This window comes from Oryctolagus cuniculus, chromosome 19 (genome assembly GCF_964237555.1).
Source record: "Oryctolagus cuniculus chromosome 19, mOryCun1.1, whole genome shotgun sequence".
Classification (NCBI taxonomy): Eukaryota; Metazoa; Chordata; class Mammalia; order Lagomorpha; family Leporidae; genus Oryctolagus; species Oryctolagus cuniculus.
This window is the reverse complement of record NC_091450.1, coordinates 15,265,119-15,290,981: the sequence shown is the minus strand read 5'-3', so window position 1 is coordinate 15,290,981 and position 25,863 is coordinate 15,265,119. Positions and strand designations below refer to the sequence as shown.

The 25,863-nt window shown below is 48.1% G+C and overlaps 1 protein-coding gene across 3 annotated transcripts in view; it reads left to right on the top strand.

Moving 5' to 3' along the window:
* PRKCB (protein kinase C beta) overlaps positions 1 to 25,863 on the top strand; it is a 362,350-nt gene that overhangs the window by 252,231 nt on the left and 84,256 nt on the right. For all 3 annotated transcript variants that reach the window (XM_051847384.2, NM_001101725.1, NM_001101723.1), the window contains 2 exon segments: positions 2,831 to 2,927; positions 15,300 to 15,446. In XM_051847384.2, coding sequence (XP_051703344.1) covers positions 2,831 to 2,927; positions 15,300 to 15,446 — 244 coding nt within the window.

The window sequence follows — 25,863 nt, the reverse complement described above, 5'->3', positions numbered from 1 at the left end:
CTGTACCAGTACCATGCTGTTTTAATTACAACTGCCCTGTAGTATGTCCTGAAATCTGGTATTGTGATGCCTCCAGCTTTGTTTTTGTTGTACAAGATTGCTTTAGCTATTCGAGGTCTCTTGTGCCTCCATATAAATTTCAGCACCATTTTTTCCAGATCTGAGAAGAAGGTCTTCGGTATCTTGATTGGTATTGCATTGAATCTGTAAATTGCTTTTGGGAGAATGGACATTTTGATGATATTGATTCTTCCAATCCATGAGCATGGAAGATTTTTCCATTTCTTGGTATCCTCTTCTATTTCTTTCTTTAAGGTTTTGTAATTTTCATCGTAGAGATCTTTAACGTCTTTGGTTAAGTTTATTCCAAGGTATTTGATTGTTTTTGTAGCTATTGTGAATGGGATTGATCTTAGAAGTTCTTCCTCAGCCATGGCATTGTCTGTGTATACAAAGGCTGATTTTTGTGCATTGATTTTATACCCTGCTACTTTGCCAAACTCTTCTATGAGTTCCAATAGTCTCTTAGTAGAGTTCTTTGGGTCCCCTAAATACAGAATCATGTCATCTGCAAAGAGGGATAGTTTGAGTTCTTCCTTCCCAATTTGTATCCCTTTAATTTCTTTTTCTTGCCTAATAGCTCTGGCTAGAACCTCCAGAACTATATTGAATAGCAGTGGTGAGAGTGGGCATCCCTGTCTGGTTCCAGATCTCAGTGGAAATGCTTCCAACTTTTCCCCATTCAATAGGATGTTGGCTGTGGGTTTTTCATAGATTGCTTTGATTGTATTGAGGGATGTTCCTTCCAAACCCAGTTTGCTTAGAGTTTTCATCATGAACGGGTGTTGTATTTTATCAAATGCTTTCTCGGCATCTATTGAGATAATCATATGGTTTTTCTTCTGCAGTCTGTTAATGTGGTGTATCACATTGATTGTCTTGCGCACATTAAACCATCCCTGCATACCAGGGATAAATCCCACTTGGTCTGGGTGGATGATCTTTCTGATGTGTTGTTGCATTCTATTGGCGAGAATTTTATTGAGGATTTTTGCATCTATGTTCATCAGGGATATTGGTCTGTAATTCTCTTTCAGTGCTGCATCTTTCTCTGGCTTAGGAATTAAGGTGATGCTGGCTTCATAGAAAGAATTTGGGAGGACTCCCTCTTCTTCGATTGTTCTGAATAGTTTGAGAAGAATTGGAGTTAGTTCTTCTTTAAACGTCTGGTAGAATTCAGCAGTGAATCCATCTGGTCCTGGGCTTTTCTTTGTTGGGAGGGCTGTTCTTAAAACTCTTTAACGCTTACCCTTGCTTTCTGCTGCTCTCCTGTCTTAAAGGAGATGTGGGAGGGCTCCTTAGGCTGAGGGCTTTGGTAGCCATCATGACTTGGACCTGAATAGCATCAATTTGCATTTGCTTATTTTTTTTTAATAATTGCTTCCTATTTTGTACAAATGAGGACACTGGCTTTCTTTTTAAGGAAGAGTGAAAATATCCTGTAAAAATGAATGTATTATTAAAATAAAACAGATGTTTTAATGAAAAGCATTGTTGGCATAACATACAGACTGAGCCCAATCCACAGAGGGGGCCTGTGAATAAGGCTTGCCAAACACTGCTTTGCCTTCTTTTACTATTCCTTGGATTTGTAGAGATTCCTGGAAGTCCCTACTTTGCGGATAGCACCCTTCTTGGTTTCCAGCAAAGATACAGATGTTGTCTCGTGTTTGCATCCCTGTTGGTGGAGTCAGTGGAGAGCTGGAAGAAGAGAAATGAATATTAAATGTGGAGGCGTGGGGGCTGAAACTGTCGCCCGTGCTTTGAATCACCTATCCCTCTGTTGGTGGAAGCCGTCCCAGATTTGTGAATGGAGATAAAAATGGACAAAAATTGTGCATTTCAGTTAGGGAGCATCTTTGGGAGTTAGGAGTTTTGGGGTCTTTTCTCCCCCGTGACTGACCCCAATGCCTTTGGAATGCCTTTGTACCTTCCTCAGTTTCAACCCATCCTGGGACCAGCTGGCAACATCTTTGTGGTCAAGAAGCTGAGTGTAGCCAGCGTGTTTGTGATAATGCCAGCGGTAATAGCAGTGATAATGCTGTTTATTGAACACTCGCTGAGTGCTAAACTCGTTGCTTATTATGTCACATGCATCATTTCATTTCGACTTTACAGCAATTATATAAGAAAGGGGTTTTTATTCCAATTTATAGATGCGAGCAACAGAGGCTCAAGAGCCCCACTGACTTGCAGAAGGTCATATAGCAAGTCAAGAACAGAGGCAAGATTTAGACGGAGGCTTAGTTTGAAGTCCATGGTCATCCAAATGCATTTGGGCACCAGAATGGCAGGCTAGCTACAAGAGTGCAGTGAAAGGTGGTAACAGTGTTGGGAGAACTGTGCAGTGTTGGGAGAACTGGATAGGAACACATTGACAGTGGGGGATCTTGGCACCCTTCTCTTGGCACAGGAAAGCACTTCCTGGAGAAAAAAAAGAGCTTACAAACTATAGAGTAATTGAATGATGTCAAGAAGAAGATTTTATGGAGAGAGAGAGAGAGAGAGAGCGAGAGAGCGCCACATCCTATAAACACAGAATATGCATTTTTTCTGATGTCCATGGAATCATTACAAAAGTATGCAGTGTGCTTGGCTACACACACACACACACACACACACACACTCCAAAAAACAAAACATAAAATGAAACCAAAAATCCTCAGTGCATTTCTTTTCAAAATAAAGCTTTTAATAGGCTTCTTTTGCAGCAGAACGATGTCAAGTTGAGAGCTGTAGAAAGTATGCTGACCCCTTGTCTCCCTTTAAGGTTTAAGTTGCTGAGCCAGGAGGAAGGCGAGTACTTCAACGTGCCTGTGCCGCCAGAGGGGAGTGAGGGCAATGAAGAACTGCGGCAGAAATTTGAGGTGAGGTTGCTTTCTGCTTGTCTACATCCATGGGGACCAGGTAGGGTCACACTGCACTGTGTCTCCTGCTTACGTTGTGTCTTCTACGAGGGTCCGTCATGACTCTGAACCTTGGCAAGGCTGTTCCATCTCCTAGCAGGCTCCTACACACACTTCAAGACTCCAAGGAAGAGTCCCCCGTCTTATGAAGTCATACTTCTCTCTCCTCTCTTGTTTAGATTCACATCTCCTCAAAAGCACTCATTCCCTGCCCAGGTCTTTGTGACAGTGACTTGGAAGAAATGGTAGAAACAGCAACTGAAAGAAGCAGATAGTGTCTATGTTTCAGGGTCAAGGCAACCAGGCCTGCTGCCAGGTGGAAGGAGCTAGTGTTTGCGTCTATTGGCAGGAGGGTGCTGGACTGTGGATAAAGAGAAGTGATCATCCTAGTGCCTCCATGAAGTCCCACGGGTGGATCCTCCCTCTAACGTCTCTCAAAGAGACTGACCTTGGCTCTGACCTTGGGCTATGCTGCTGGGTCGGCTCTGACCTCAGAGAAGCTCCTTCCCTTCTCTGGGGACAAATATACTCTCTGTTAGGCCATATGGGAACACCATGTGTGCAAGACACAGCTCACTTGTACAGAGGAAATGGTTTGGGGGAAATGGGACTGAGGGAATACATTCTATGAGTGTTGAGTGACTTTAAAGTAGTTCCATGAGGGTGAACACATTATTTTGTTCACAAAAGCTCAACATACTGAATCTGGTAGGGGATCATTAATTCTAGATAAGCAGCGATGGCCTACTAACCCTGAAAAATGCATAAAGTAGTATAGCTAAAATGAAATGGATTTTTCTTATTACTCACTAAATATTTGCATAAGAAAAAATTTTGACTATGACCAAAAATGAGTTTCGGCTATTTGGAGAACATGTTTGAGAACTCTGAGAAGGTAGAGAAGGTGTCGTGGGAGGAATGGCAATGGAAGTTAACGAAGGAAACGGGGACAAAGAGCACTGTGTTCTGAGAACAGCATGTGCAAAGGCCCTATGGTCAGGAGTTACACAGTGGCCATATGAGATGGAATGTCCGTGTGAGAACAGCAGAGAGAGATCCAAGGGGTGAGTCCAAGGTGAGAGGGAGTGGGTGGGGTCAGGGAGGCAGAGCAAGGGTTTCAACGTGTGGCCCAAGAGCCACGTTGGTGTGCCCCTCAGCTTCACAGGTAGTGTCCCCAGTTCCCTTGTCTTGAGTCTGTGTCCTCTGTGCTGCCTGGACAACGGTGAAGACTGACCCACTGGGCTGCCCCTGGAAACAAGTGCAATAGGCACATTGACCTTGGGCTTACGAGTCAGGCTCCAGTGACCTTGACAAGCGAAGGTCGTTCCATGACAGGCCGCTCCAGCCCAGGGGAACTGATAAAAAGGACCTTCCCGCCCAGTAAGGTGAGAACTGGTTGCTGGTTAACATAAATGAACGAGTGCAGACAGCCCTCTTCTCTGGGAAGGCTCTCCGTGCCTCTCCCTCTGCTTTCTGATAAAGTGGTGTCTGTTTGCTATGTGTTGAAAATGTACCATTGTGGATTTAAAACAAAAAGAAAAACACACACACAAAAGCAAAGCCATAGCCAGTCTTATTTGGTATAAAATGAAGGCTCAGTTTTTCGCAAAATGATTTCTTCTGTCCTGGGGCAGCTGGGGTGATATTTCTGAACACCCAGGAAAATGTTTCCTCCGTGAGCAGAGCATTTGCCGGGGCCGGTAATTGGCTTGGAGTAAAGTGTGGTTTTTATCTGCATGCAGCAAAATGCATCCTTTTCTTTCCAGCAAGAGCCTGCAAATGCTTGTTTATGCCTGAATTATAATCACTCCGTACCGTCGTTGTTGATTGAAAAAAAAAAAATGTTTCCAACAGACCGAAAATTGTTCTCAGACACACCGAGGAGTTTCGGTTGACCTTGAACGTGAGAAATGTAATCCCTGTGCAATAACCAATTAGCTCTGGGAGTGACTCAGAAATGACTTGCAAGCCTCTTATCTGGAGAATTCTGAGTGACAGTAAACTCGAGCTGCTGGAATGGGGGTGATGGTTTCAAGGTGGGGTGAGCTTGGTGCAGGTGGCGCAGGTGGTGTACTTTGGGATGCCAGAGTTGGCTCCATTCGGGGGGCTTTCAGTCCAATGGTGGGCTTGCCAGTGGGCCAGGGAAGGGAATGCTTTGATTAGATGACTACGGGTGGATTTCCTGACAGTTTTAGAATGTATTTATTTAACAAAGTCCTCACTATGAGCATTTGTTATTCTAAGCACTTACCAGATATTAACTCATAACAGCCCAGAATGGAAGATTCTATCATGCACTCCCAATTTTCTTTTTGTGCTGAATTTTTAAGTTTATTTATTTTTATTTGAAAGGCAGAGTGGCAGAGAGAGAGAGAGAGAGAGAGATCTTCCATCTACTGGCCCACTCTCCAGATCTTCCATCTATCTTCCATCTCCAGGCCCAGATGCCGGCAACATCTGGGCCTGGCCCAGTGTGAATCAGGAGCCTGGCATTCCTTCCAGGTCTCTGATGTGGGTGGCAGAGGCCCAAGTATGTGAGCCATAACCTGCTGCCTCCAGGGTGTACCTAGGCAGGAAGCTGGATCAATAGCAGAGGCGGAACCCAAAACCAGGCAGTCCAAAACAGGATGCAGGCGTCCCAACCTGCTGCACCAGAACACCTGCCCCACTCCCATCTTCCTTTCCAGATGAGGAAACTGAGGCCAGGAGAAGTGAAGTGTCTGTGCAAGGCCTGGGAGCTGCTCATTATCCTGGGACCAGACCGCCGGGCTTCAAGTGCAAATGGCTTCTGTAGGAGGCGGTCCCTGGAAGCAGCCTAGGGTAGTGGGGAAGGGAGGTGAAAGAAGGAAGAAAGGCAGCCAGGAAGCAGGTGCATTCGGGTCGGCCAGTGCACCCACTGGTTCTGCCGCCATGGACTCGAGCACCTGTGGGTTGGAAATATTTGAAAACCAAAAACTGTATCTGTATTAACCATGCACAGATCTGCCTTGGCACTCCCTGAACAACACAGCACAACAACCATCTATAAAGCAGTTACATTGTGAATCATACAGAGGTAACTTATATACATGGAGGACCGCCTAGTATACCATTTTATATAAGTGATACAAACATCTGAGGATTGTAGTGTCTTGGGCGGATATCCAAGGACGACAGTATTTTCGACTTGCTGTGGGAAGCTGGGGTTGAACCCTATGGAGAGCTCTAGACCCTGCACTGAATGCAGACCTAAGTCTCCCAACCAAAGGACAGAAAGCTGTCCACCAGCTCCCCTTCCATGGCTGGGTGAGGGCTGCTTCCAAGGGGAAACCTTTGCTTCCCATCACCAGCCCTGAGACAGAAAGTCACGGGTGTTTGCGGTAAGCAGCCCCAGGTGTAGAGAGGAGAGTGCCAGGAGGTCCTGGCAGGACACCAGTGGCCACATCTGTGCAGTGACACATGCAGATTGCCTGGACTTGAATCCCAGTTCTGTTCTGCCGCCTGCTTGCCAGGGGGACTACAAGTTAGTTCATCTCTCAGCTTCTGATTCTCCCCCTGTGTCGCTCCCCCTCTTCGTGGAGGAGCAACACAGGACCCTGCGCTGTTCTTTCGTCTGCTCGGCCCTCCCCGGGTTTGCTGCTGGTTCTTCCCGGGTTGGCTACTATCCCTTCCACCTCCGTGGAAGGGCAGTTCCCCCTGGCCGCATTCCCCGCTTCCGCAGGGGAGCGGCACACCGCCGGCCGGTTCTCTCGGGGGCTGCACGGGTTCCCTTAGATGTTCCCCATAGATGTTCCTGGTGCATGCCGTCTCTCTCCTCCTTTATAGTCCTCCTCCGCCAATCCTAACTCGGCTGCCCACACGCCGAGTACGCTGCTCTCCTCCAATCAGGAGCAAGTCCTACAATTTATTAGTTGAACTGGAGGCAGCTGTGCGGAAGCTGTTTACTTCTCTCCCAGCGCCATATTGTGGGAGAGCAGATGCATAGAATAAGTCTTAATTCCAGTAACAGTCTAGTCCGGTTTGCTCCCCACAGATCCCCCTTTCTTTTTATTTTTTAGCGTTGATACGCGCCTGTCTTCGGTGTCCCGCGGCACACACTCTGCTCTACTTGCTAGAGTTGCCACAGGCTCTTACAAGTCCTATCCATCAGGCAAACCGAATCCGGGTCCTCTCTTCGCCATGTTGTGAGGAGGTTTTTAGGCGCTGATGCGTGCCTGTGTTCGGTGCCCTGCAGCGCATGCTCTGCTCTGCCTGCAGGGGACTTACAAGCTCTATCAGGCAAACCGAATCCAAGCCTTCTCATTGCCTTATTGTGGGGGAGACTTATTAGTGTTGGTTCGTGCCTATCTTCGGTGACCTGCAGCTCATACTCTGGTCGAGCTGCTTGTTGGCGCTTACCGCCTTAAATCAGGCAGACCGAATCCAAGCTTAATATTGTTGTATTGTGGGGAAGCCTTACTGATGTTAATTCGTGCCTGTCTTCGGTGACCTGCGGCGCATAAGCTGCTAGCTGCCCGCAGGTACTCATCGCCTCACTTGATTAGGCAGACCGAATCCAAGCTCTCACATTGCAGTGTTGTAGGGAGGCCTTTTTATTTCTCTATTTCTCTATCTCCGGGCATTCCTATTTCTCCCATTTTACTTCTATCTTCCAGCATTCCTATTTTTCTCACTTTAGTTCTAAAACTTCTGTTTCTCTTATCCCTGCAGCTTCCCGGCGCCTCGCGCTGCCGGCAGCTTCACGGCTCCGCGCAGCTTCAGCCCGCGCCTCATCTGCGCGGCTCGGCTTTGCGCGGCTTGGCTTCGCGCGCTCCGCGGTCTCGACGCTTAACCCTTTCGCGTCTGAACCACAGCCTACGCCAGCCCGTTCCCTATCTATTCACGCCCCGTGCTCTCTCTGCACGCGACGGCTTCCGCGAGTAACACAGCGTAGCTCACGTGTCCGCCACTAGCATTCAATCCAAGTTCCCCGGGCTAGCCTGGCGAATTCAACCCAGCGTACGTCTCCGCCCCACGATTTGGCTTCCCGTCCTTTGCTCCCCGGGCTAATCAGACGGATCCCAATCTGGCTTACGTCTCAGCTTCTGGTTTCAACTTTTCGCCCCCTATTCCCGGGCTAACTTGAGAATCCCAAAGTGGCTTTCGTATCTGCCTCGGCCTGCCCCCCGCGGCTTCAATTTCCCTAACATTTTTCTCTACCCGGTATGTTTCCCCCAGCTTTCCTCCAACGATACTCCTCCCTCATTTCTCCTGGCCTCTCCCCACAGTCCGCATCCGAGTCTGTTTGTTCTAGCTTTCACTTTCGCTTTCGACCTTAGAGATTTCTCCCAGCTTCCCCCCGTAGTCCGTATCTGAGTCTATGCCTAGGCTTTCAATAGCTTCTTCCGGCTCCTTTTTCGTCCGGCTTTTCCCTAGGCTGTTTGCTAGTTTCTCTCTCCGATATTTTCCCAGTTCTTCCCGTTTCTTCCCTCCTAAGTTTGCTATCCGTTCTAGGTTTCCTATCCGAGTCACGGCACCATTATGTCGCTCCCCCTCTTCGTGGAGGAGCAACACAGGACCCTGCGCTGTTTATTTTAAAGTAACATTCACTGACCCAATGATTTCCTCTTCTACAGCGTGGGCAAAGGCCTGGTCTTCTCGAGTTCTCTATGCCCTGCCGATCTCGGGCTGGAAATCTGGCCCTACATTCCCTCATTAGATGCCCTTCTCGACCACATCTAAAGCATATATGTCCCCTCATGTTCTGTCTAAATTGTCGGGTTACTGCTACTGCAGCATGTGATCCAGAAACTACATCATCCATGACATCCCTACACCCTGTAAAACAGAGAATGACCACACTGCTCACCTCGTCCGGTTTATGAGACTTGGATGAGGTAGTGCATTGAGAAGCATGTGGCATTGTGACGTCAGGTGCTAGTGTCGCTGCTGTTGTTGTTATCAACTCCCTGCTTGGGATAAACGAAGCTTCTGGGCTTCGGATGGAGCTGCTGGAGGGCTGGGAAGGACCTCCAGGGACTCCTCACCTGCTCGGCTCCAGGGCAGCTGGGCATGTGTGTAGGGGTGGCGGAGTCTGTAAAGTAAGCCAGGACAGGCATCAATCATCAAAGTGGAGACTGTGGGCTGGCTGCTGAGGGGTCACTGTCCCCTTGGGCATCCTGGAAAGTGCTGTTTGCTTTCTCTTTGAGCGCCGAGTTCTGGGGCTCTAAATTGCAAACATGAAAGGCGACCATTAGTGTGTTCCTATTTCTGCAGGCATATCCTGCCCAGCAAGAGAAAGGACAATTTTAATTTGGGCCTCCACTTTGCAGGCTTGCTCTTTGATGGAGTCCCAGCTGGGTCCGAGGCTCCTTGGCGCCGTGGGGTGTTGGAAAGGACACATGACGGGGTGCTTGTCCTCCAAAGGCTCACTGGGATTGGAGGTCACAGAGCCACAGCCTTCAGGAGACAGGCAGATAACAATACGGGGAAGAGCCAGTCCCACCCAGTGTGGCTGCATCCATTTCTTCAAAGGAAGCCAAGCATTTGGGTTTCTATAAGGCATCTCCTGATTTCCTGTAGGTGGCAATTAATTGAAATGTTAAAGTAACAACAAACACTACGCAGACCAGATCAGTAGCATTTTCAGGCTTCTGGCCTGGATTCTAGAAGTTGAGAGGATATTCCCATGACAAGAGGCACAGAAGCAAACTGGGATGGCCCTGAACTCAGAGGAAGGACTCAAAGGGCAGGCCGTTGGCTACTTGCTGCTCCCTGAAAGATAGAAAGCAAACAAATAAACAAAGAAACCCAGACCCCTTCCAAAATTCCCTTTCTCTCCAGTGTGTCTAAGCAAAGTCAAATGAAGAAACTGGACAGTGTGAACTCCATGCCTACTTCACTGGGCTTGTGCACTGGGACCCACAAGGGCATGGGCCAGCAAAGCTTGTGAGCTGGAATGGGAACTGGGGATCAGGGACAGGACTTGGAAACTTCACAGGTCGGAATGTGTGAATCTGAAGGATCTTGAGTGAGGATTCAAAGAAGGTGGGAGACGTCGTCATAGAGTGATGAGATGGTGGGGTGGGGAGGGTAGGAGGGTCCGTGTTTGGGTCAGGCCAGAGTGAGCAAGGCTCTGTGGCTGGATGGTGAGAGGACTGAGGAGCCCAAGAAAGGCAATGCAACTGGTGCCCCAGGTTCTTTCGTAGTGCAGTCTCCATTGCAAATAAGATGACCTCTAATCTCTGTCTCCATTGCAGGCATCTCTTCTTCCCTGCAAACTCGCAATTGCAACCTCATGGTGGTTCCAGGGACACTTGTTTTGTAAGATTTAGGTATTTGAAAGGCAGACAATCAGAGAGGGGTCTCTTGCCAGGTCTCGCACATGGGTGGTAGGGACCCAAACACTTGGGCCACCACCTGCTGCTTTCCCAGGTGCATTAGCAGGGAGCTGGATTGGAAGCAGAGCAGCTGGGACTGGAAACAGCACTCTGGTATGGGATATTGGCATTAATCCACTCCGCCACAATGCTGGCCACGGTCCCAGAGACACTTAAACCTAAACCTATCTTCCTACAAACTAACTTGGCCAAGCATGTTCACAGCCGTTTGGATAGTGGCCCCAAAGTGGAAACTACACAAAGAGGAGAAGGAGTCAACACAAATAGGGGACACCACTCAGCCACGCAAAGGGACCCCTTGGGATTCACTCAGCAACACAGGTGAAGTTCAAGAACATCCTAATGACGGCAAAGAGCCAGATGCGAAAGAGGTTGTAGTCTTTGCTTCCGTGTTGTTGAAACTTGCAAACAGGCACAGCCGACCCACAGGGGAAGCAAGCAGAGCAGAAGCTGCCAATGGGGGAGTGGAGGTTAACCAGGGCCTTTCTGAGGGTGGAAGAAATGGTTTGTCTGGTGTCTGGGGTATAGGTTACCTGGGTGTATGCGTGTGTCAAAACTCATAGAACCGTACACTTAAGACCTGTGCATTTCAGCATTTCACTGTATCTGCCTCATTTTTCTTAAAGTGTTGATTGTAAAAGAGATGAAGATTTTTGGCCTTTGAATGTTGACAATGGAACAGTGCCCAAAAAGGAGAAAGAAACTTTAGTCTTTTTTTTTTTTTTTACAGACAGCCTTCAGAGACAGACAGAGAGATAGACAGACAGACAGAGAGACAGAGAGAAAGGTCTTCCATTTCCGTTGGTTCACCCTCCAATGGCCGCCGCAGCCAGTGCACTGTGGCCAGTGCACCGCGCTGATCCGAAGCCAGGAGCCAGGTGCTTCGTCTGGTCTCCCATGCGGGTACAGGGCCCAAGCACTTGGGCCATCCTCCACTGCACCCCTGGGCCACAGCAGAGAGCTGGCCTGGAAGAGGAGCAGCCGGGATAGAATCCGTCGCCCCGACCGGGACTAGAACCCGGTGTGCCGGCGCCACAGGTGGAGGATTAGCCTATTGAGCTGCGGCGCTGGCCTGAAACTTTACAGCCTTAAAGCTGCTGTAGAAGAAGGGGATCTCAACAAACCCAAAACCAGGGTGCACATCTTTCCCCTCTCTCTTGCCCATACTTCCTGTTTTGGAAAATTCTACTCTAGGAGAATCAGACAGCAAAGGCAGAAGGTACAGAGACCAAAGAGAGAGGTCAAATCTATGATGATACAAATTGGGGGGCGGGGGGAGCAGATTTATAGACAGAGCATGGTCTCAGGAGACCTTGAGACATCCTGATCTCCATGTCACAAGGCAGGAGAAGAGAGATTTGTAGACAGTGGTGGACTGTGGCCAACCTCAGGGCCCTGGGTCTTTCTCAAGGCATTATTTAAGGAACATTCCAGGAATTAGCTAAAAAACATGCCAAGGTCTAGTCCTACAAGACAAGCTGCAGCGTGTTATCTTAGCAACTGGTTCACTTAGCAGGGTTGGGGGTGGCTGTCAGGGTTACCCGCAGGGCAAGGTGGCACTGTGGTCATGTCCAGCTGAATCCCTACCCTTCCAACGTTGCCTCTCATCTCACTGGAGTCACCACCCTTCCGGGTGCTCAGAACAGACCTGGGGAGCTGCCCTTTCTCTCCCTCTTTTAATTCGACATCCAGCTGTGATGACTCTGTTTCATGGCGGATCCACGTCTTGCTGTCTACACTGCAGACAGCCACATTCAAGCCCCATCAGGTCTCCCCTTGATAGCTGCAGTCACTTCCTGGTGGTCTCCAAATTCACATGCTTCCCGTGGGTCTCTTCTCTCGGCCTGGAGTGAGCCTCTGCCTGTGTCCAACCACGCGCAGCCCTGCACACGGCCTTTCCAGAGCTGCTGTTCTGCTCAGAAATAACCACACCCCCTCAGGTGCTGTGTGTTCCAGCCACACGAGCTGGCGTTTAGCTCCTTGAACGTGTCTCACTCTCTGCTCCTTGCACCCTGCTCCACCTGGGTCACTGCAGCATATCCTTTGGGCACAGTGTGGAGGACCCAGTCTTGCTAGAACGTACTTTCTCTGTGTATTTGTATCTCTTCTGCGTTGAGACACTCAACACTTAGAGCAGTCCCTGAAATGTTAACTGGCACCTCCTGAATATTTCTTGAATGATTGAAAGACTCTTCCTTGATATTTGAAACTCTGGGAAAGTTCCTGTTACCTATTAAGTTCAAGAAAGAGCTGAATGAAGCAGGGATCGTAATAGCCACGGTTCATAGCATGTCCTGTGTGCCAGGGGTGATACTAAGAACTCTGTAGTATGTGATCTCCTCACTTTTTCTCCATTTTCCTGAACAGGACTCTGGGGCTTAGCAGGGGTCACTTGCCAAATGCAAGGAAGTGCCTAGCCTACTCTGTGCTAGGGGCTCCTCCAGGAGTCAGAGTAATGGTACCAAAACAGACAACGTTTTTGTCCTTAGGGAGCTGGTGTCCTGGTGTGAGAAGAAAGATAACTAATTAAGAAGCAAGTTAGGGGCCAGTGCTGTGGCACAGTGAGTAAAGTTGCTGCCTGCAGTGCCGGCATCCCATAAGGGTGCCAGTTCTAGTCCCAGCTGCTCCACTTCTGATCCAGCTCTCTGCTATGGCCAGAGAAAGCAGTGGAGCATGGCCCAAGTCCTTGGGCCCCTGTACCTGCGTGGGAGACATGGAAGAGTCTCCTGGCTCCCTGTTTTGGATGGGTGCAGCTCTGGCCATTGCAGCCATTTGAGGAATGAACCAGTTGATGGAAGACCTCTCTCTCTCTCTCTCTCTCTCTCTGCCTCTCTGTAACTCTGCCTTTCAAATAAATAAGTAAATCTTTAAAAAAGAAGCAAATAAATACATGGTATATAAGATAGCGCAAGTGAAATGGAGAGAATCAAGGGAGAGTGGTGGATATTACTAGGAGCTATTACATGTTGGGTGCTCAGGGAAAGATCTCTTGTCAGTGCTAAGAGAGCTCTGGGGAAGGAGCACTGCGTGCCAAAGGAACAGCAAGTGCAAAGGCCCTGAGGCAAGAGCATGTGTGATGGCCCCAAAGGATAGCAAGGAGGCCAGTATGAAAGGGACAAGAAGAGGCTGCAATCAGAAAGTGTGCAGAGGGGTATCTGGTCATCTGTAGCCTTTGGCTTTTACACTCTGAGCAGATGGGAGGGGCTGGGACGTTTGGAAGGAGGGGCACCATGGGCCAGTGGATTTGTTCAGGGCAGCATAGCAAAGCCATGTCAGAGTCAGGATTCTAACCTGAACCTTTCACTCCACAGTTCTCTCTTTCCTACAGATGAGCCTAGTACCAAAGACCTGGAGACTGCAGGTCTCAGGCTGCTGGCGTCCTGTCCTCATTGCAAAGCGTTTGCTGCTATTAGGAGCCACCAGTCAGCTGCTCACAGCAGGGAGCCCCTGCCCACTGTGCTGAGGACACACATGGGCCCCATCCGTCAGTTTATTCAACAAGTGTTTAGCTGGGAATTCCACTGGTTGACAGGAGAAATGTGGAATAAAACATATTCCTAGGGCAGGCATCCAATGCAGTGGTTAAGATACCACTTGGGAGAGCCTGGGTTCGAGTCCCTGCTCCACTTCCGATCCAGCTTCCTGCTAATGCATGTCCTAGGAGGCAGCGGGTGATGGCTCAAGTCCATGGGCCCCTGCCAACCCACATGGGAGGTCCAGATTGAGTTCTGGGCTCCTGGCTTTGACATGGCCCAACCCTGGCTATTGTGAGTGTTTGAGGAGTGAGCCAATAGATGGATGGAAGATCTCTCACTCACTCACTTTGCCTTCCAAACAAGTAAAAATAAATAAAACTTTTCTGAAAACAGGCCTGTTCCTGGCCTTCACAGTTTATTGGAGGAAAACCGTGAACAGGCCGTTATTCATCCACTGGTGATGGGAAGTGATGTGAATGAAGGAAAGAAATGGGAGGGGAACCTAATTCAGACAGGGAATCAGGGAAGGCTTCCCTGAAAGGTAACTAGGCTGGGCAAGGGGAGAGAGTAGGCATTCGTATGGCAGCAGCAGGTGCAAAGAGCCTGGGACATTCGATGGAGTGAAAGGATCGTGAAACCGGGTTGCAGGGAAGAGGAACTCGAGAAGTGATGAGGTTGTAGAGCTGGGCTTGGTTGCCCAGGCCAATGAGAGGGTCTGCATCTTTACCATAAAGATCACAGGCTGCTGCTGATCCATTTTAACAGCAGGTGGCTTGGTTGGGTGAGAAGCTCGCTCTCACTGCGTTTGAAACCCAGTGAGGAGGGAGCCAATGTGGGTCATGCAGGTGAGAGGTGCTGGCAGGTGGTGTTGGTGATGGAAAGCACAGATGAAGTTTAGGGACAGGGAGGAAGGGGAAATGACAATTCCTGGGACAGGCATTTGGTGCAGCAGTTGTGACACTGCCTGGGACACCTGCTCCCTACATCAAAATTCCTGGATTCAAATCCTGGCTCCATTCCCAATTCCAGCTTCCTGCTAATGCACACCTTGGGAAACAGCAGGTGATGTCCTATGTACTTGGGTCTCTGCCACCCATACCGGAGATCTGGAAGGAGCTCCAGGCTGTTGGCTTGGACCTAGCTAGCTCTAGCTCTTGAAGGCATTTAGGGAGTGAAACAGTGGTTAGGAAGATCTCTCTCTCTCTCACCTCCCTGTGTTGCAGATAAAACTAAAAAGAAGGAATAAATAAGTTCTTAGATGACAGGTCCTTTTGATGGATGAGAGACAGGGATAGGAATCAGAGATGTCAAGGGCTGCCATCAGGTTGGAGCTGTACAGGCTGCATATCGGTCACACAGCTCCTGTGGAGGGGGTGCCCATGTTGCAGGAACCACAGCATGAGTAGCCACTCATTTGCATCCAGTGTGCACAGGTGATGTCTTCCTCCAGGTGCATCTTCAAAGCCCTGTTAATGTTTTCTCTGTGCTTCCTCCTCCAGAGAGCCAAGATCGGTCAGGGAACCAAGACCCCAGAAGAAAAGACGACCAACACTATTTCCAAATTTGACAACAATGGCAACAGGGACCGGATGAAACTGACCGATTTCAACTTCCTGATGGTGCTGGGGAAAGGCAGTTTCGGCAAGGTACAGTACGGCGCGGCGGCTGCACCCACTCGCCCACTCCGGAAGGAACAGCTAGGGAGACTGGCACATGTGTTCCTTCTGCAGGAAAGAGCGAAAAGTGACGAGATCTGCACCGCGGTTTGGAATGAATGCTGTGCAGGAAATGAGTGGGGTGCTGGTCCCGAGCAAATCAGGCTGGGGAGGTGACAGCTAAGCTGAGAAACACAGGATGAGAGAGAACCCTCGGTGCATTTCAAGAGCTAGGAGAGGGTGTTCCCAGCAGAGAGAACAGCAAGTGTGAGGGGCCTGGGGTGCATTCTCAGTACCATAAGGTGTTGGGGCCAAAACGGCCCAAGTAGAATGAGGTAGCAGGATGTGAGGTGGCCGGGGCCTGATTATGCGAAGCTTTATGAGCTACGACGCGGAGTCTGGATTTTATTCACAGTGCAGCGGGAGCTGTTGAAAGTTTTCAAGCAGAGAAGGGACATGGTTAGATTTGCCTTTTAGAAAAGATCACCCTGGCGGCCAAGAATGGGAAGAGTTCCTTTCAATGAGCTGAAGGCTGACCTTGGGGCCCATAGAGGGATTCTGGGTGCTTTTCTAGCTGCTGTGACTGGCTGCTTTACTGAAGCTGGGGTTACGGTGTAAGTATTCCGGACTCATTTAGCGTGGTTTGGAGTCTTCCGATCCCTTTTGTGCGCCACAGACATCTAGCGTAAATCTCATCCCAAGAACGCAGGTGTGCAAGAAATATAAATTTCTTCTCTCCCCAGCTCTGTAACTTAAACCAAGAATTGGGGAGTTACCTTTGAATTCCCCTGTTTCCTTCATTGTCCTCCCACCCCCTCACTCCCACCATGTGCAATCCATCAACTGACCGAGACAGCTCCTCCGAAGTGCATCACCAGTGCACTAACTTGGCTCCATCTTCATTAATGCAACTCTGATCTAAACCATGTATACAGACTGGACCGCCCAGGTGCTCTGAACTAGCTTCCCACACTCAATCGCATACCTGTGATCAATACACTTTCTGTTTGTCAGCCACAGTGATTTTTAAAAACTTGCATTAGGACAAATTGTTCCCCTCCTTAAAACCCCCTAAGGAGGGCTGGTGTTGTGGTACATGGGTTAAACATCGCCTGTGACACCAGCATCCCATATGAGCACCGGTTTGTGTCCTGGCTGCTCCAGTTCTGATCCAGCTCCCTGCTAATGTGCCTGGGAAAGCAGCAGATGATGGTTCAAGTACTTGGGTCCCTGCCACCCATATGGGAGATTCGGATGGAGCTCCACGCTCCTGGCTCAACCTGGCCTTATCTTGCTTCTCAAATAAATAAAATATACATCTTAAGAAAAAAAAACACCCACCAATGACTTTCCTTTGCAATTAGAGTAAGTTCTCTACTATGTCCTTGGCTTCCATCACCGTTCGCAACCTGATCTTCTCTGCTTGGCTGCTGCTTCTCTTCTGTTTGTTCCCCCATCACCCACCATGTTCTGCTCACAATGGCAGCTCTTGGGTAACTGAAACACACAGAGCTCCTTCCTTGCTTTGCACTTTTTTGATGCTTTGAGTGGGTCCTCTGCACTCCACTTAGTTGTCTTCTGTTCTCAGAGAGCTTCCCTGACCACCCACTCGAGGTAGCCACTCATTTGTTCTTCGCAATGCTTAATCCTCTCATGGCCCCCCTCACTGGGTGATACTTTTCTTGTTTCTTTATTGGTTTTTCCCACTTCCCTGTGCGAGTTCTAAGGTCCCAAAGCATAGAGATCTTCTCTGGCATGGTCACCACTCACATTCCCAGTGCCTATAGATTGACTTCGCTTAGTGCCTGGACTGACTATGTGGCTTTTCTCTGTCTCTGGGTGGCCAGGTCATCTGTTGAGAGGGAATAAAAGTGACGGTCCAGAGTGTGAGGAGCATCAGGGTGGAATGGTACTGGTTTGGAAGGAAACCCAGTGAGTCTGTGGAGCAGCCTGGAGGTCCCCAGGGTAGAGAGCAGGTGTTTGGTGACAGTCCACACCGCTGTGTGATTTTGGCTGGCAGCTACGAGCAGTCTGAGTGTGGGATGAGAAGCAGATGGTAGGTTTGCACTAAGGGTGCAGATGAACAGCACCCGTGAACAGAAGATGATGGTAATCAGGGATTTAGGGATTCTGGGAGAGGAGAGATGCCCACTGCAAATCCTCAGTGTGTGGCACATAGCAGGTGCTCAGTAAAAAGTGTGTTGAAATGAAGACTGAGCAGGGAAAGAAGTCTGGCAGGAGGCAAGTCATCCATCACCTGGGTAAGCGAGAATAAAGCTGGAGGCTGAGTGATGCAAACTGAACTATCTAAAATGTTAGGAAGAATCGAGGCATGCAGAGTTTGAAGATGGAGGAGCAGCCTTCCCAGTGACGAGGAAGAAAGTGGCTTACATGGAGAAGTGGCCCCAGTAAGCTGAGGTCATTGGAGAGTTTTCTAAAATTGAATTATGACACTGCATGTGTGTCTAGCTTTGTCTGAGCTATGATTCACTTACCGTATGGAGAACCAACTGGAAATGATCATCCCAGTGGTTTCCAGTTTGACCCCAGAGTTGTGCACCCATCACCACAATTGATTTTAGAACATTTTTAGCACCCAGACAAGAAACTCCTCCACCATGATTGGTCTTTGCTTGTTACTTACCCTTCCAAACTGTATGTTTAATAAGCAATGTATTCATGTGGTTCACAGTTAAAATTACATTACAAGGATAAGCATGGTGAAGTCTTGCTCCTACCCAAGATCACGTCTCTCTGGGTCCCTCTTTGCTACTGGCTCCATATGGGAACATTTTTGTTCATTTGATTTGCATCTCTGCAGCCTCTCCGTGCTAATTTAACACTTTTATTCTTGTCCTTGTTAACTCAAAAGTCAGCATACTGTGCTCATGTTTTTGATCACTTAATAATATAGGTTGGAGAATTTTTGATGAAGGAATGAAAGTTCCAGAGGACCTTATGGAAGGGATTGGCACTGGGGGTGGGAGTGGAGTGGTGGGAGAATGGATCATTGGGGAACAGTGAGGAAATGAGAGAGAATAGATCATATGTTTCCATGGAAACTGTTATAATAATTGAGAGTTCTGCTCCAGACTGGGGATGTAGCATCAAATAAATCATAGATGAAAACAACAGCATGTCATGAAAGCAAAATGGAATAACAAACACCTCTGTGATCCTTTAAGATATATAGTAATGATTTGCAACTCAAGTTCTGCCTACCTTGGTGTTAAATTAATGCAGTTTTATATTTGAATGCCTACTTTGAACCTTTTGCGGTCTTGGGTAGGTATAGAGATCAATCCCCTACACAGAGCAACACGACAGCCGTGAGAGGCACCTGCCTTACCAAACATGAAAGAGATCAGCCTTGGGGGTTTTCACCTCCCCTCCCCCAGGTCTCCACTGTGTCAGGTTTGTCCCAGAAAAACATGCGCCGAAGCACTGTCATCATTTGTGGAGTGACTAGGGAATGACACAAGCATTTCGCTAAGACCTGTGAAAATGAGACAGGGGAGAAAGCAAGTGTGAAGACCATGGAGTTCCAGACAAATAAGCCCTGTTTGCAAAGCATTAGAACGGAGGAGAACGTGGAGAGTTTGCTTTCCTACTACACAGGTGAGGGTGTTTACCTGGCAGAGATCTTGGTAGAGGTGAGGCTTGTTCCCGTGTCAGGCTTACTTGGAGATGGCAGCCTTCTAGAACTTTTATTCCCGAGTGGTTGAATGTATTACTCACTATTACTCAGCATTGCTTCTTACCGTCTTACTCTTAACCCTCTATCTTTATGATGCCTTGAATCTTTAACTTCAGCTCTGCCAAACTCTACTCATTTCAAGCATGCAAATTATGCTGCATGTTTATAAAGTGGTCACGCTGGTGCTAGAAGTTTACTTGCACAGTAAACACAATACGGATACAACTCTTTGCTCAATAGACTTGATGCCTCCAACCCTAGTGTGTTGCCACAATAAAGAGCCACTAAGTACTCCCAACTAGTTAATGCTAATAATACTTGCTCTCTGAGACATGTGGCCATGGAAATGAATCGGATAATCCAAGTGTTTTTTTTAAAAAGCATGCTGGAAAGTTTGAGTGGCGGCTTCCTGATTGTCTTATCACCCCAACCCTTGCCTGTGCGGCAGTGCTGTGTTGATGAGTGTGGATGGGGGTGGGAGTGGGACGGGGCTGGGGGAGGTAGCAGTGCTGTGGTGGACATAAACCTGCACACATGGAGAAACTCAAACTAAACAGCACAAACACCTGTATAAAATGACATTTACTGAATATGATCAGTAATCGAAAAAAAAAAATAAAAGTAGCCCAAATGTCCACTGATCATGTGATAGATAAAGTTATAAGGATGTATTCATGATACATTCAAAAGACTGACATCCATGCCACACAACTGTTTATCTATGACTTTGAAAAAGTTTCCATGATATAATAGCAAGTGAAAATAAAAGCAAATCAAAGAACATGATATCTATTAGTGTGATTTTTGGATTAATGAGTATGGTCCCTAATCTTGAACTTTTCCTCCCAACATTTTGCTATGAAAGTATTTAAAAATATAGAAAAGTTGAAAGAACTATAGAATGAACGTGCCTAATACCCGGCACCTAGATTCTACAATGAACACGTCACTGTGTTTGCCCTGTCGTATGTCTGGCCCTGTCTGGCCCTCCACCGACCCCTTTTTAAATGCATTTTGAAGCAAAGTTGCAGTGATAGTGCCTTTACTCAGGGACTCTTCTGCATGCATATCCTTTATCCAGAAGGCAAGAGGTTTTTAATAATGATTCTTAAGGTAAAGTTTACAAGCTGTGAAATGCACACATCTTCTGTGTACCCTTTTATGCGTGCGCACTTTAAAATGCAGTGAGAGTGTAAACCCGAGTCCGAAAATCACACCAGCTGTGATGTAACGCAGCTGTGATGTTTGCTGTGAACTGTGGGAGCTAGCAGGAGTGGGACCTGCCCTCAGTGAAGTCAGCAAAGCTTTCGAGGGTGAGAAAGTGACCCAAGTCTAGGTATCTTTGCAAACAGGGGAGGAAGAGATGGAGGTCTCAGAATGCCATCGTCTTCATGGCCCTCACCCCCAGGATAGGCGTGGCTAACCTGGGCGGCACTCGGGGCACCTGAGCTCCTGTTATTAGGGAGCCGTGAGGAGCAGAGGCAATGGCAGTGTAATTTTCATCCACCTACTGGTCTAAGGTGGGTGTCCCCGGCCCCGCCCCATCTCTTCACATGGTGATTCAAGGTCAAGGTTTCTTCCATCTTCTGTTATAGCTCCATTAATCTCCAGGGCCTTGGTTTTCTCTTCGTTCAGAAGGTGGAGAGGGAAAGGGTGTGGAGGAGGAACAAGCTGCTTTTTGAAAGTCTTTGCTGTGGAGGTGGCTTCCATCCCTCCTGGCTGTGCTGTGTTAGAGAGCTCAGTCCCATGGCCACCGCTCGGGACAAGGGCTGCTGGTGGAGAGCTGGTGGTGGTGGGGGTGTCAGCTTTCCTCCTGACTTTTTGGCTCTGGCTGGACTTTTCCATGGTGACACAAAGATGCTCTTTCTGACCTTTCCCTTTCCAACTCGCAATTTACGCTACCCAACAAACACAAATCTTGATACACCTTTTCTCTGTGGCATTTCCTTGTTTCAAATCATGGGACATGCCAGGTGTCAGTGCTGCCTTTCCCGGAGCATTGCATAAGCCAGGAATAAATCAAGTAGGAAGAAGTCAGCAGCTCATGAAATTAAAAAGAAAAAGCAGGAACTCCTTAGAAACTGAGTGTTCAGGTAGTACATTCATCTCTCAGAATCCCCATCCGGTGCCACTGCTGTACAGTCATATAAGGTGATCTCCAATCAAAAGACAGCATCACTGAGCTTTCTCTTCTTGTGCTTGACTTCCTTAGAATAATACTGAAGAGGCAGATGCTGTTAAATGCCTGGGTGTCCCTAAGGTGGCCATTGAGACTTTGGTAGTGGTCCCTTCCTCTAGGGTACTGTAGAGGCTTGGGATTCAGGTGCCGCTCTCCAAGGTGCTGACACCAACTTTCCTAGCTCAAAATTCAGTCTGAGCAACAGGGCTAGTTACAGCCTTGGCTAAGTTCCCTCAATACGAATCATGCGTGCACCTGTTTACTTTCTGCCATTCATACGCCTCCTTTACACTATCATAAAAATTTCTCTTTAAATTGACTTTAAGTTGATCTTCTTTTCTTATTCCTAGCATTGCCCTAAGCAATAATACATATGAAATCACAGTATGTCAAATATATATTTATTGTAATGTGTTTTAGGAGAATTTATTAAAAGGAAAGTAATTTTGTCCTTGTGTTGCCAGGGGTACCACATTTGTTGAAAAACTCTTAAGATCTTATGCTCATGTAACAATCTAGTATCTCAATTACTATTACATTTCTAAGAACACTGAATCTTTTGCTATATTTTTTTTTTGCCTGTCTGGAAGGTACAGAGACTCTAATCTTCCCTCTCTTCCATATCCAATGCATGAGGAATACAATCCACCTGCCCTCCTGTGTCCTTCAAAATCTTTTCTGTGACCTTGACCTCCCTCCTCTGCTCTCCACCAGGAATATGCAATATATGCAGAGGCTCAAACAGATCTTTTGAGATTTGCTACATCAACTTCTTCCCACCCACTTGTTCCTTACCCTTTTGCATGATGAATTCCCTGCTCAGCAGCTTCCAGAATCTCCTAACTTGTCACTCGCCAGACCAAGGACAGGCATGGTGGTTTGTGTGCAAGAGCAGAGGGTAGGCACTAGGGAGGGGGTTGGTTCCACGATTGGAATCCATACACCATAATGGGGAGAATTCATCACCCTTATAAGAACTGCTCACTGACAGGCATAATAAATGATTTATTCTTTAAGGAAGTATTTATTGAGCATGTACTGTGCCAGGTACTCTTTTAGGTACAGGGGAAATGGCTACAAAGAAAACTGACTAAAATATTTTCCTAGTAGTCGTCATAGTCTAGTGGTGGTGGTGGTGGTGGCGATGATGTTGACTGATACTGCCTGACATTTTTGAGTCCTTGTGATGTTGTAAGTACTTTGAATGAGTTAGCTCATGCTTTCTCTCGAATGTCACCCCTGCTATGCCCATTGTACAGAGGAGGAGAGTGAGATGCAGAAAGTGGAAATGACTTGCTAAAGTCACAAGCTGGTAACTGAGATTCAACAGAACAGGTTTGATGCAGAGAAGTAAGACTTGGGATTCTAGTGCTTGACTTAACACTTGTGTTCCGAGACTCAACCATGGTCACCTCGAATGTCGCAGACATAGTGTAGGAGGTTAACTATTTTCCCTTCTTACTTTTCCTATTAAGAGTTTGCATGCCTTATTTCTACTGTAAGATGCTGCCATTAGGTGAACTGCACACATGTGGTGTGGAGGGCTTCCGTGATATTCTTTCTCCCTCATCCTATGCTTACCGGTCACCTGTATGTGCGCAGTTCCTCCCTGAAGCTGAGTCGTCAGCAGGGATTCCCGAGAGCACCATGAACGTGACCTTCCCTCCCATTGCCCCTTCTTCCACCTTATGGGATCCTCCAAGTCCCGGAGGCAACTTTCTTTTCAACCCTTGCCTTCCATTCCTTCTTCTGTCACCTCTGTCATCCCTCCTCACCCACTCCAGTTCCTTTCACGCCCTCCTGTTGCCTCCAACACGTACTGAGCTCATACTGATTTCCAGGGGATGTGCTAGGACTTACATGCATTCCATCATTTTAAGTCTCACCACAACCTGGCAAAGTAATTACTGATTGGCATCCCTGTGCTGGAGGTGGCATTGTGGTGCAGCAGGTTAATCCACCACTTAGGATGCCGACATCCTATATCCGAGAGCTGTTTCAAGTCCCTCACTGCTCTGCTTCTGATCCAGCTCCCTGCTGATCTGGCTGGGAAGGCAGCAGAAGATGGCCCAAGGGCGTGGGCCCCTGTTGCCTATGTGGGCAACTGGAATGGAGTTCCTGGCTCTTGACTCTCTCTCTCTCTCTGTGTCTCTCTTTCTCTCTCGCTCCCTCCCACTCTGCCTTTTGAAAAAATAAATAAATCTTTAAGAAAATACTAGCCCTACTGGCACCTGTATGGGAATTCTAGGTCTGAGAGGTTGGGTTACTTCTCCAACATCACACGACAGGGAGGAGGAGCATCAGGGCTTGAAATTTGATTTTCTGATTCTAGTTGCCTCTTCCCATCACTAACAGCATTATTTTCTACTTTGGGGGGTCCTACATCTCCCCAAAATACTAAATACTAGCCCTACTTTCCTCCCTCCTTCCCTCCCTCCCTTCCAAACCAGCAGCTACATAACTGCTGTAAGTGCTATACAATGACATTTTGGATTCCTCCTTCCTCCATTAAAAAAACATAATAAATTAGATCTTATGACTGCACTGGCATAAAAACAAATATACTAGTATTATATAGTAAAACATTTTCATCAACTTTGAAGTTCGTGTTTTCCCTGTGATTTCAAAAGAAATTAAAATGCTCTCAGGAGCCCCGGCAAGGCTCTGGGTCCCCAGCACTGTGTGCTGGAGGGGGCGTCAACCTGGGGTGCGAGCATGGGCCTCCTCACAGAGCCTCTTTCTCACTGCCACGAGAGCCAGGGAGCTGAACGAGTGTGCTCTGTGGGCCCCCCAGAGAACAGCCCAGAGCTCCAAGCCACAGACTCCCGTGTCTTCCGCAGGGGCCCGGTGCAGCCCTGCGTTTCGACAGGAAGATGAAAAGGCTGTTTAGTTCCTAACACTCACAGAGGCCTCCTCTGAAGGCCTTGAGCCCCTGCTGTGGGAGTCTGTCCTCCTTTTAATCTCATTAGTGGTATGCGTTCACGCATACATACACTGACATACACTGCACAAGTTATATAACCCCACAGACAAAAGTGCTCCCCTGCCTTCAGTCCCTTTGCTATCTTCCTGCACCATATGGTGAGCTCCTTTATCGTATGGTTCACAGAGAGCTCCAAGTCTTTGCTACCTGTTCCCTTCATCGTCTTCCAGAGAACCTCTTGACATTTGCTGTCTCATCTTGGATTCCTGCCTTCCCTTTGGTTCTATCCCAATTACGGCACCTTCCGCCCAGCCCCCACCCTTCTACCTGCAATGCCGATTGCAGCGTGTTTTTGCTAGCTCATCTTCCCAAAGCACCAAAGCACCAAAGCACCCTAGTCTTCCCTCAATGCAGTGACCTAGGGTTTTCCTATAGTCCCTGCCTTCGATTCTCAAAAGATGGCAAATTATCAAACAAGCCGAGGTCCATTTTCCTCAACGCAGTTTGTTCTATCCAGGAAGATAAAATATGAGGAATTTAAGTTTAATAGCTCTCTGTGTGCTGTAAGTAACCTGTCAGGCCAGCTTGGTTCTGTGCATCTCACAGCATCCAAAGAAAGGAGGTGCAGCCGGAAGTAGAAATCTTCCAGGAGCCCCAGCAGCCGCGTCTAGATCCGGGGCCCCCAGCATGTCATCCCTGCTTTTTGCAAATATCTTTCTGTGGTCGTACGGGTGCTTCTTTGCCACTTCTCAAGTCTTCACGTTTAATTCCTAAATTTGGAATGTTCTGGAAATCTGAAATCCCAGGAAGGAGAAGCTGGGATCTATATGATCCAATGAGCTCGGGCCCAGGGACAGGGGCCCCACTTCCCGGCCGTTCACCGGCAAGGATGACAGGAGGAGCTCTCCCAGGTGCTAAGGAAACAAGTGGTCTGTCTGGTCCACAGCCGACACAGACCTTGCCTGAAGTCTGTTTATTCTTTAAAGCGTCTCTGGCTCCTTTAGGGGAAACTATTACTCAGTTCAACAAAGTCCTCTTAGGGAGGGACCAGAGAGAATCCATTACCATGGCAACTCTGTCTCGGGTTCTTTGTCCATCAAAGTTCCTTGCCGTGGCTGCGTGTCCACCTCAGGTATATCTCTGTGAGCTGTCATGGAAACTCTCGTTCCTGTCCAAAGGAACCCTGGTTATGAGCAGCGTCATCCGTTATCTTCTCTACGACAGGTGTAATCACCCATGCGTGTGGCCCATAGAGTTAAACATGCAATAGCTTGTTTCAAGTCCCCACCCCAAGTCCGCACTCCCAGGGTCCCCTTAGGAACCGACCTCACTGCACATCACCCCTGAGAACAGGACCCGCCACTGGGAACTAGTCTGCGTGCATCGCTCATTGAATTTGCACAACAGGCTTGTGAGTTAGGTGCTGTCATCGACTTCGTGTTACAGATGACGGAACAGAGGCTCAGAGCAGCTAAAAAGTTTCCCACGCACAGCAATGGGAATGGGTTCAAACCAGAGGAGCTACACGGCTACTCTTGCACCAAGTCTGGTTCCCTACTGCCTCAGAGACCTCCCAGCAACAAAGCCGGGCTTGTGCAGCCCCAGGCAG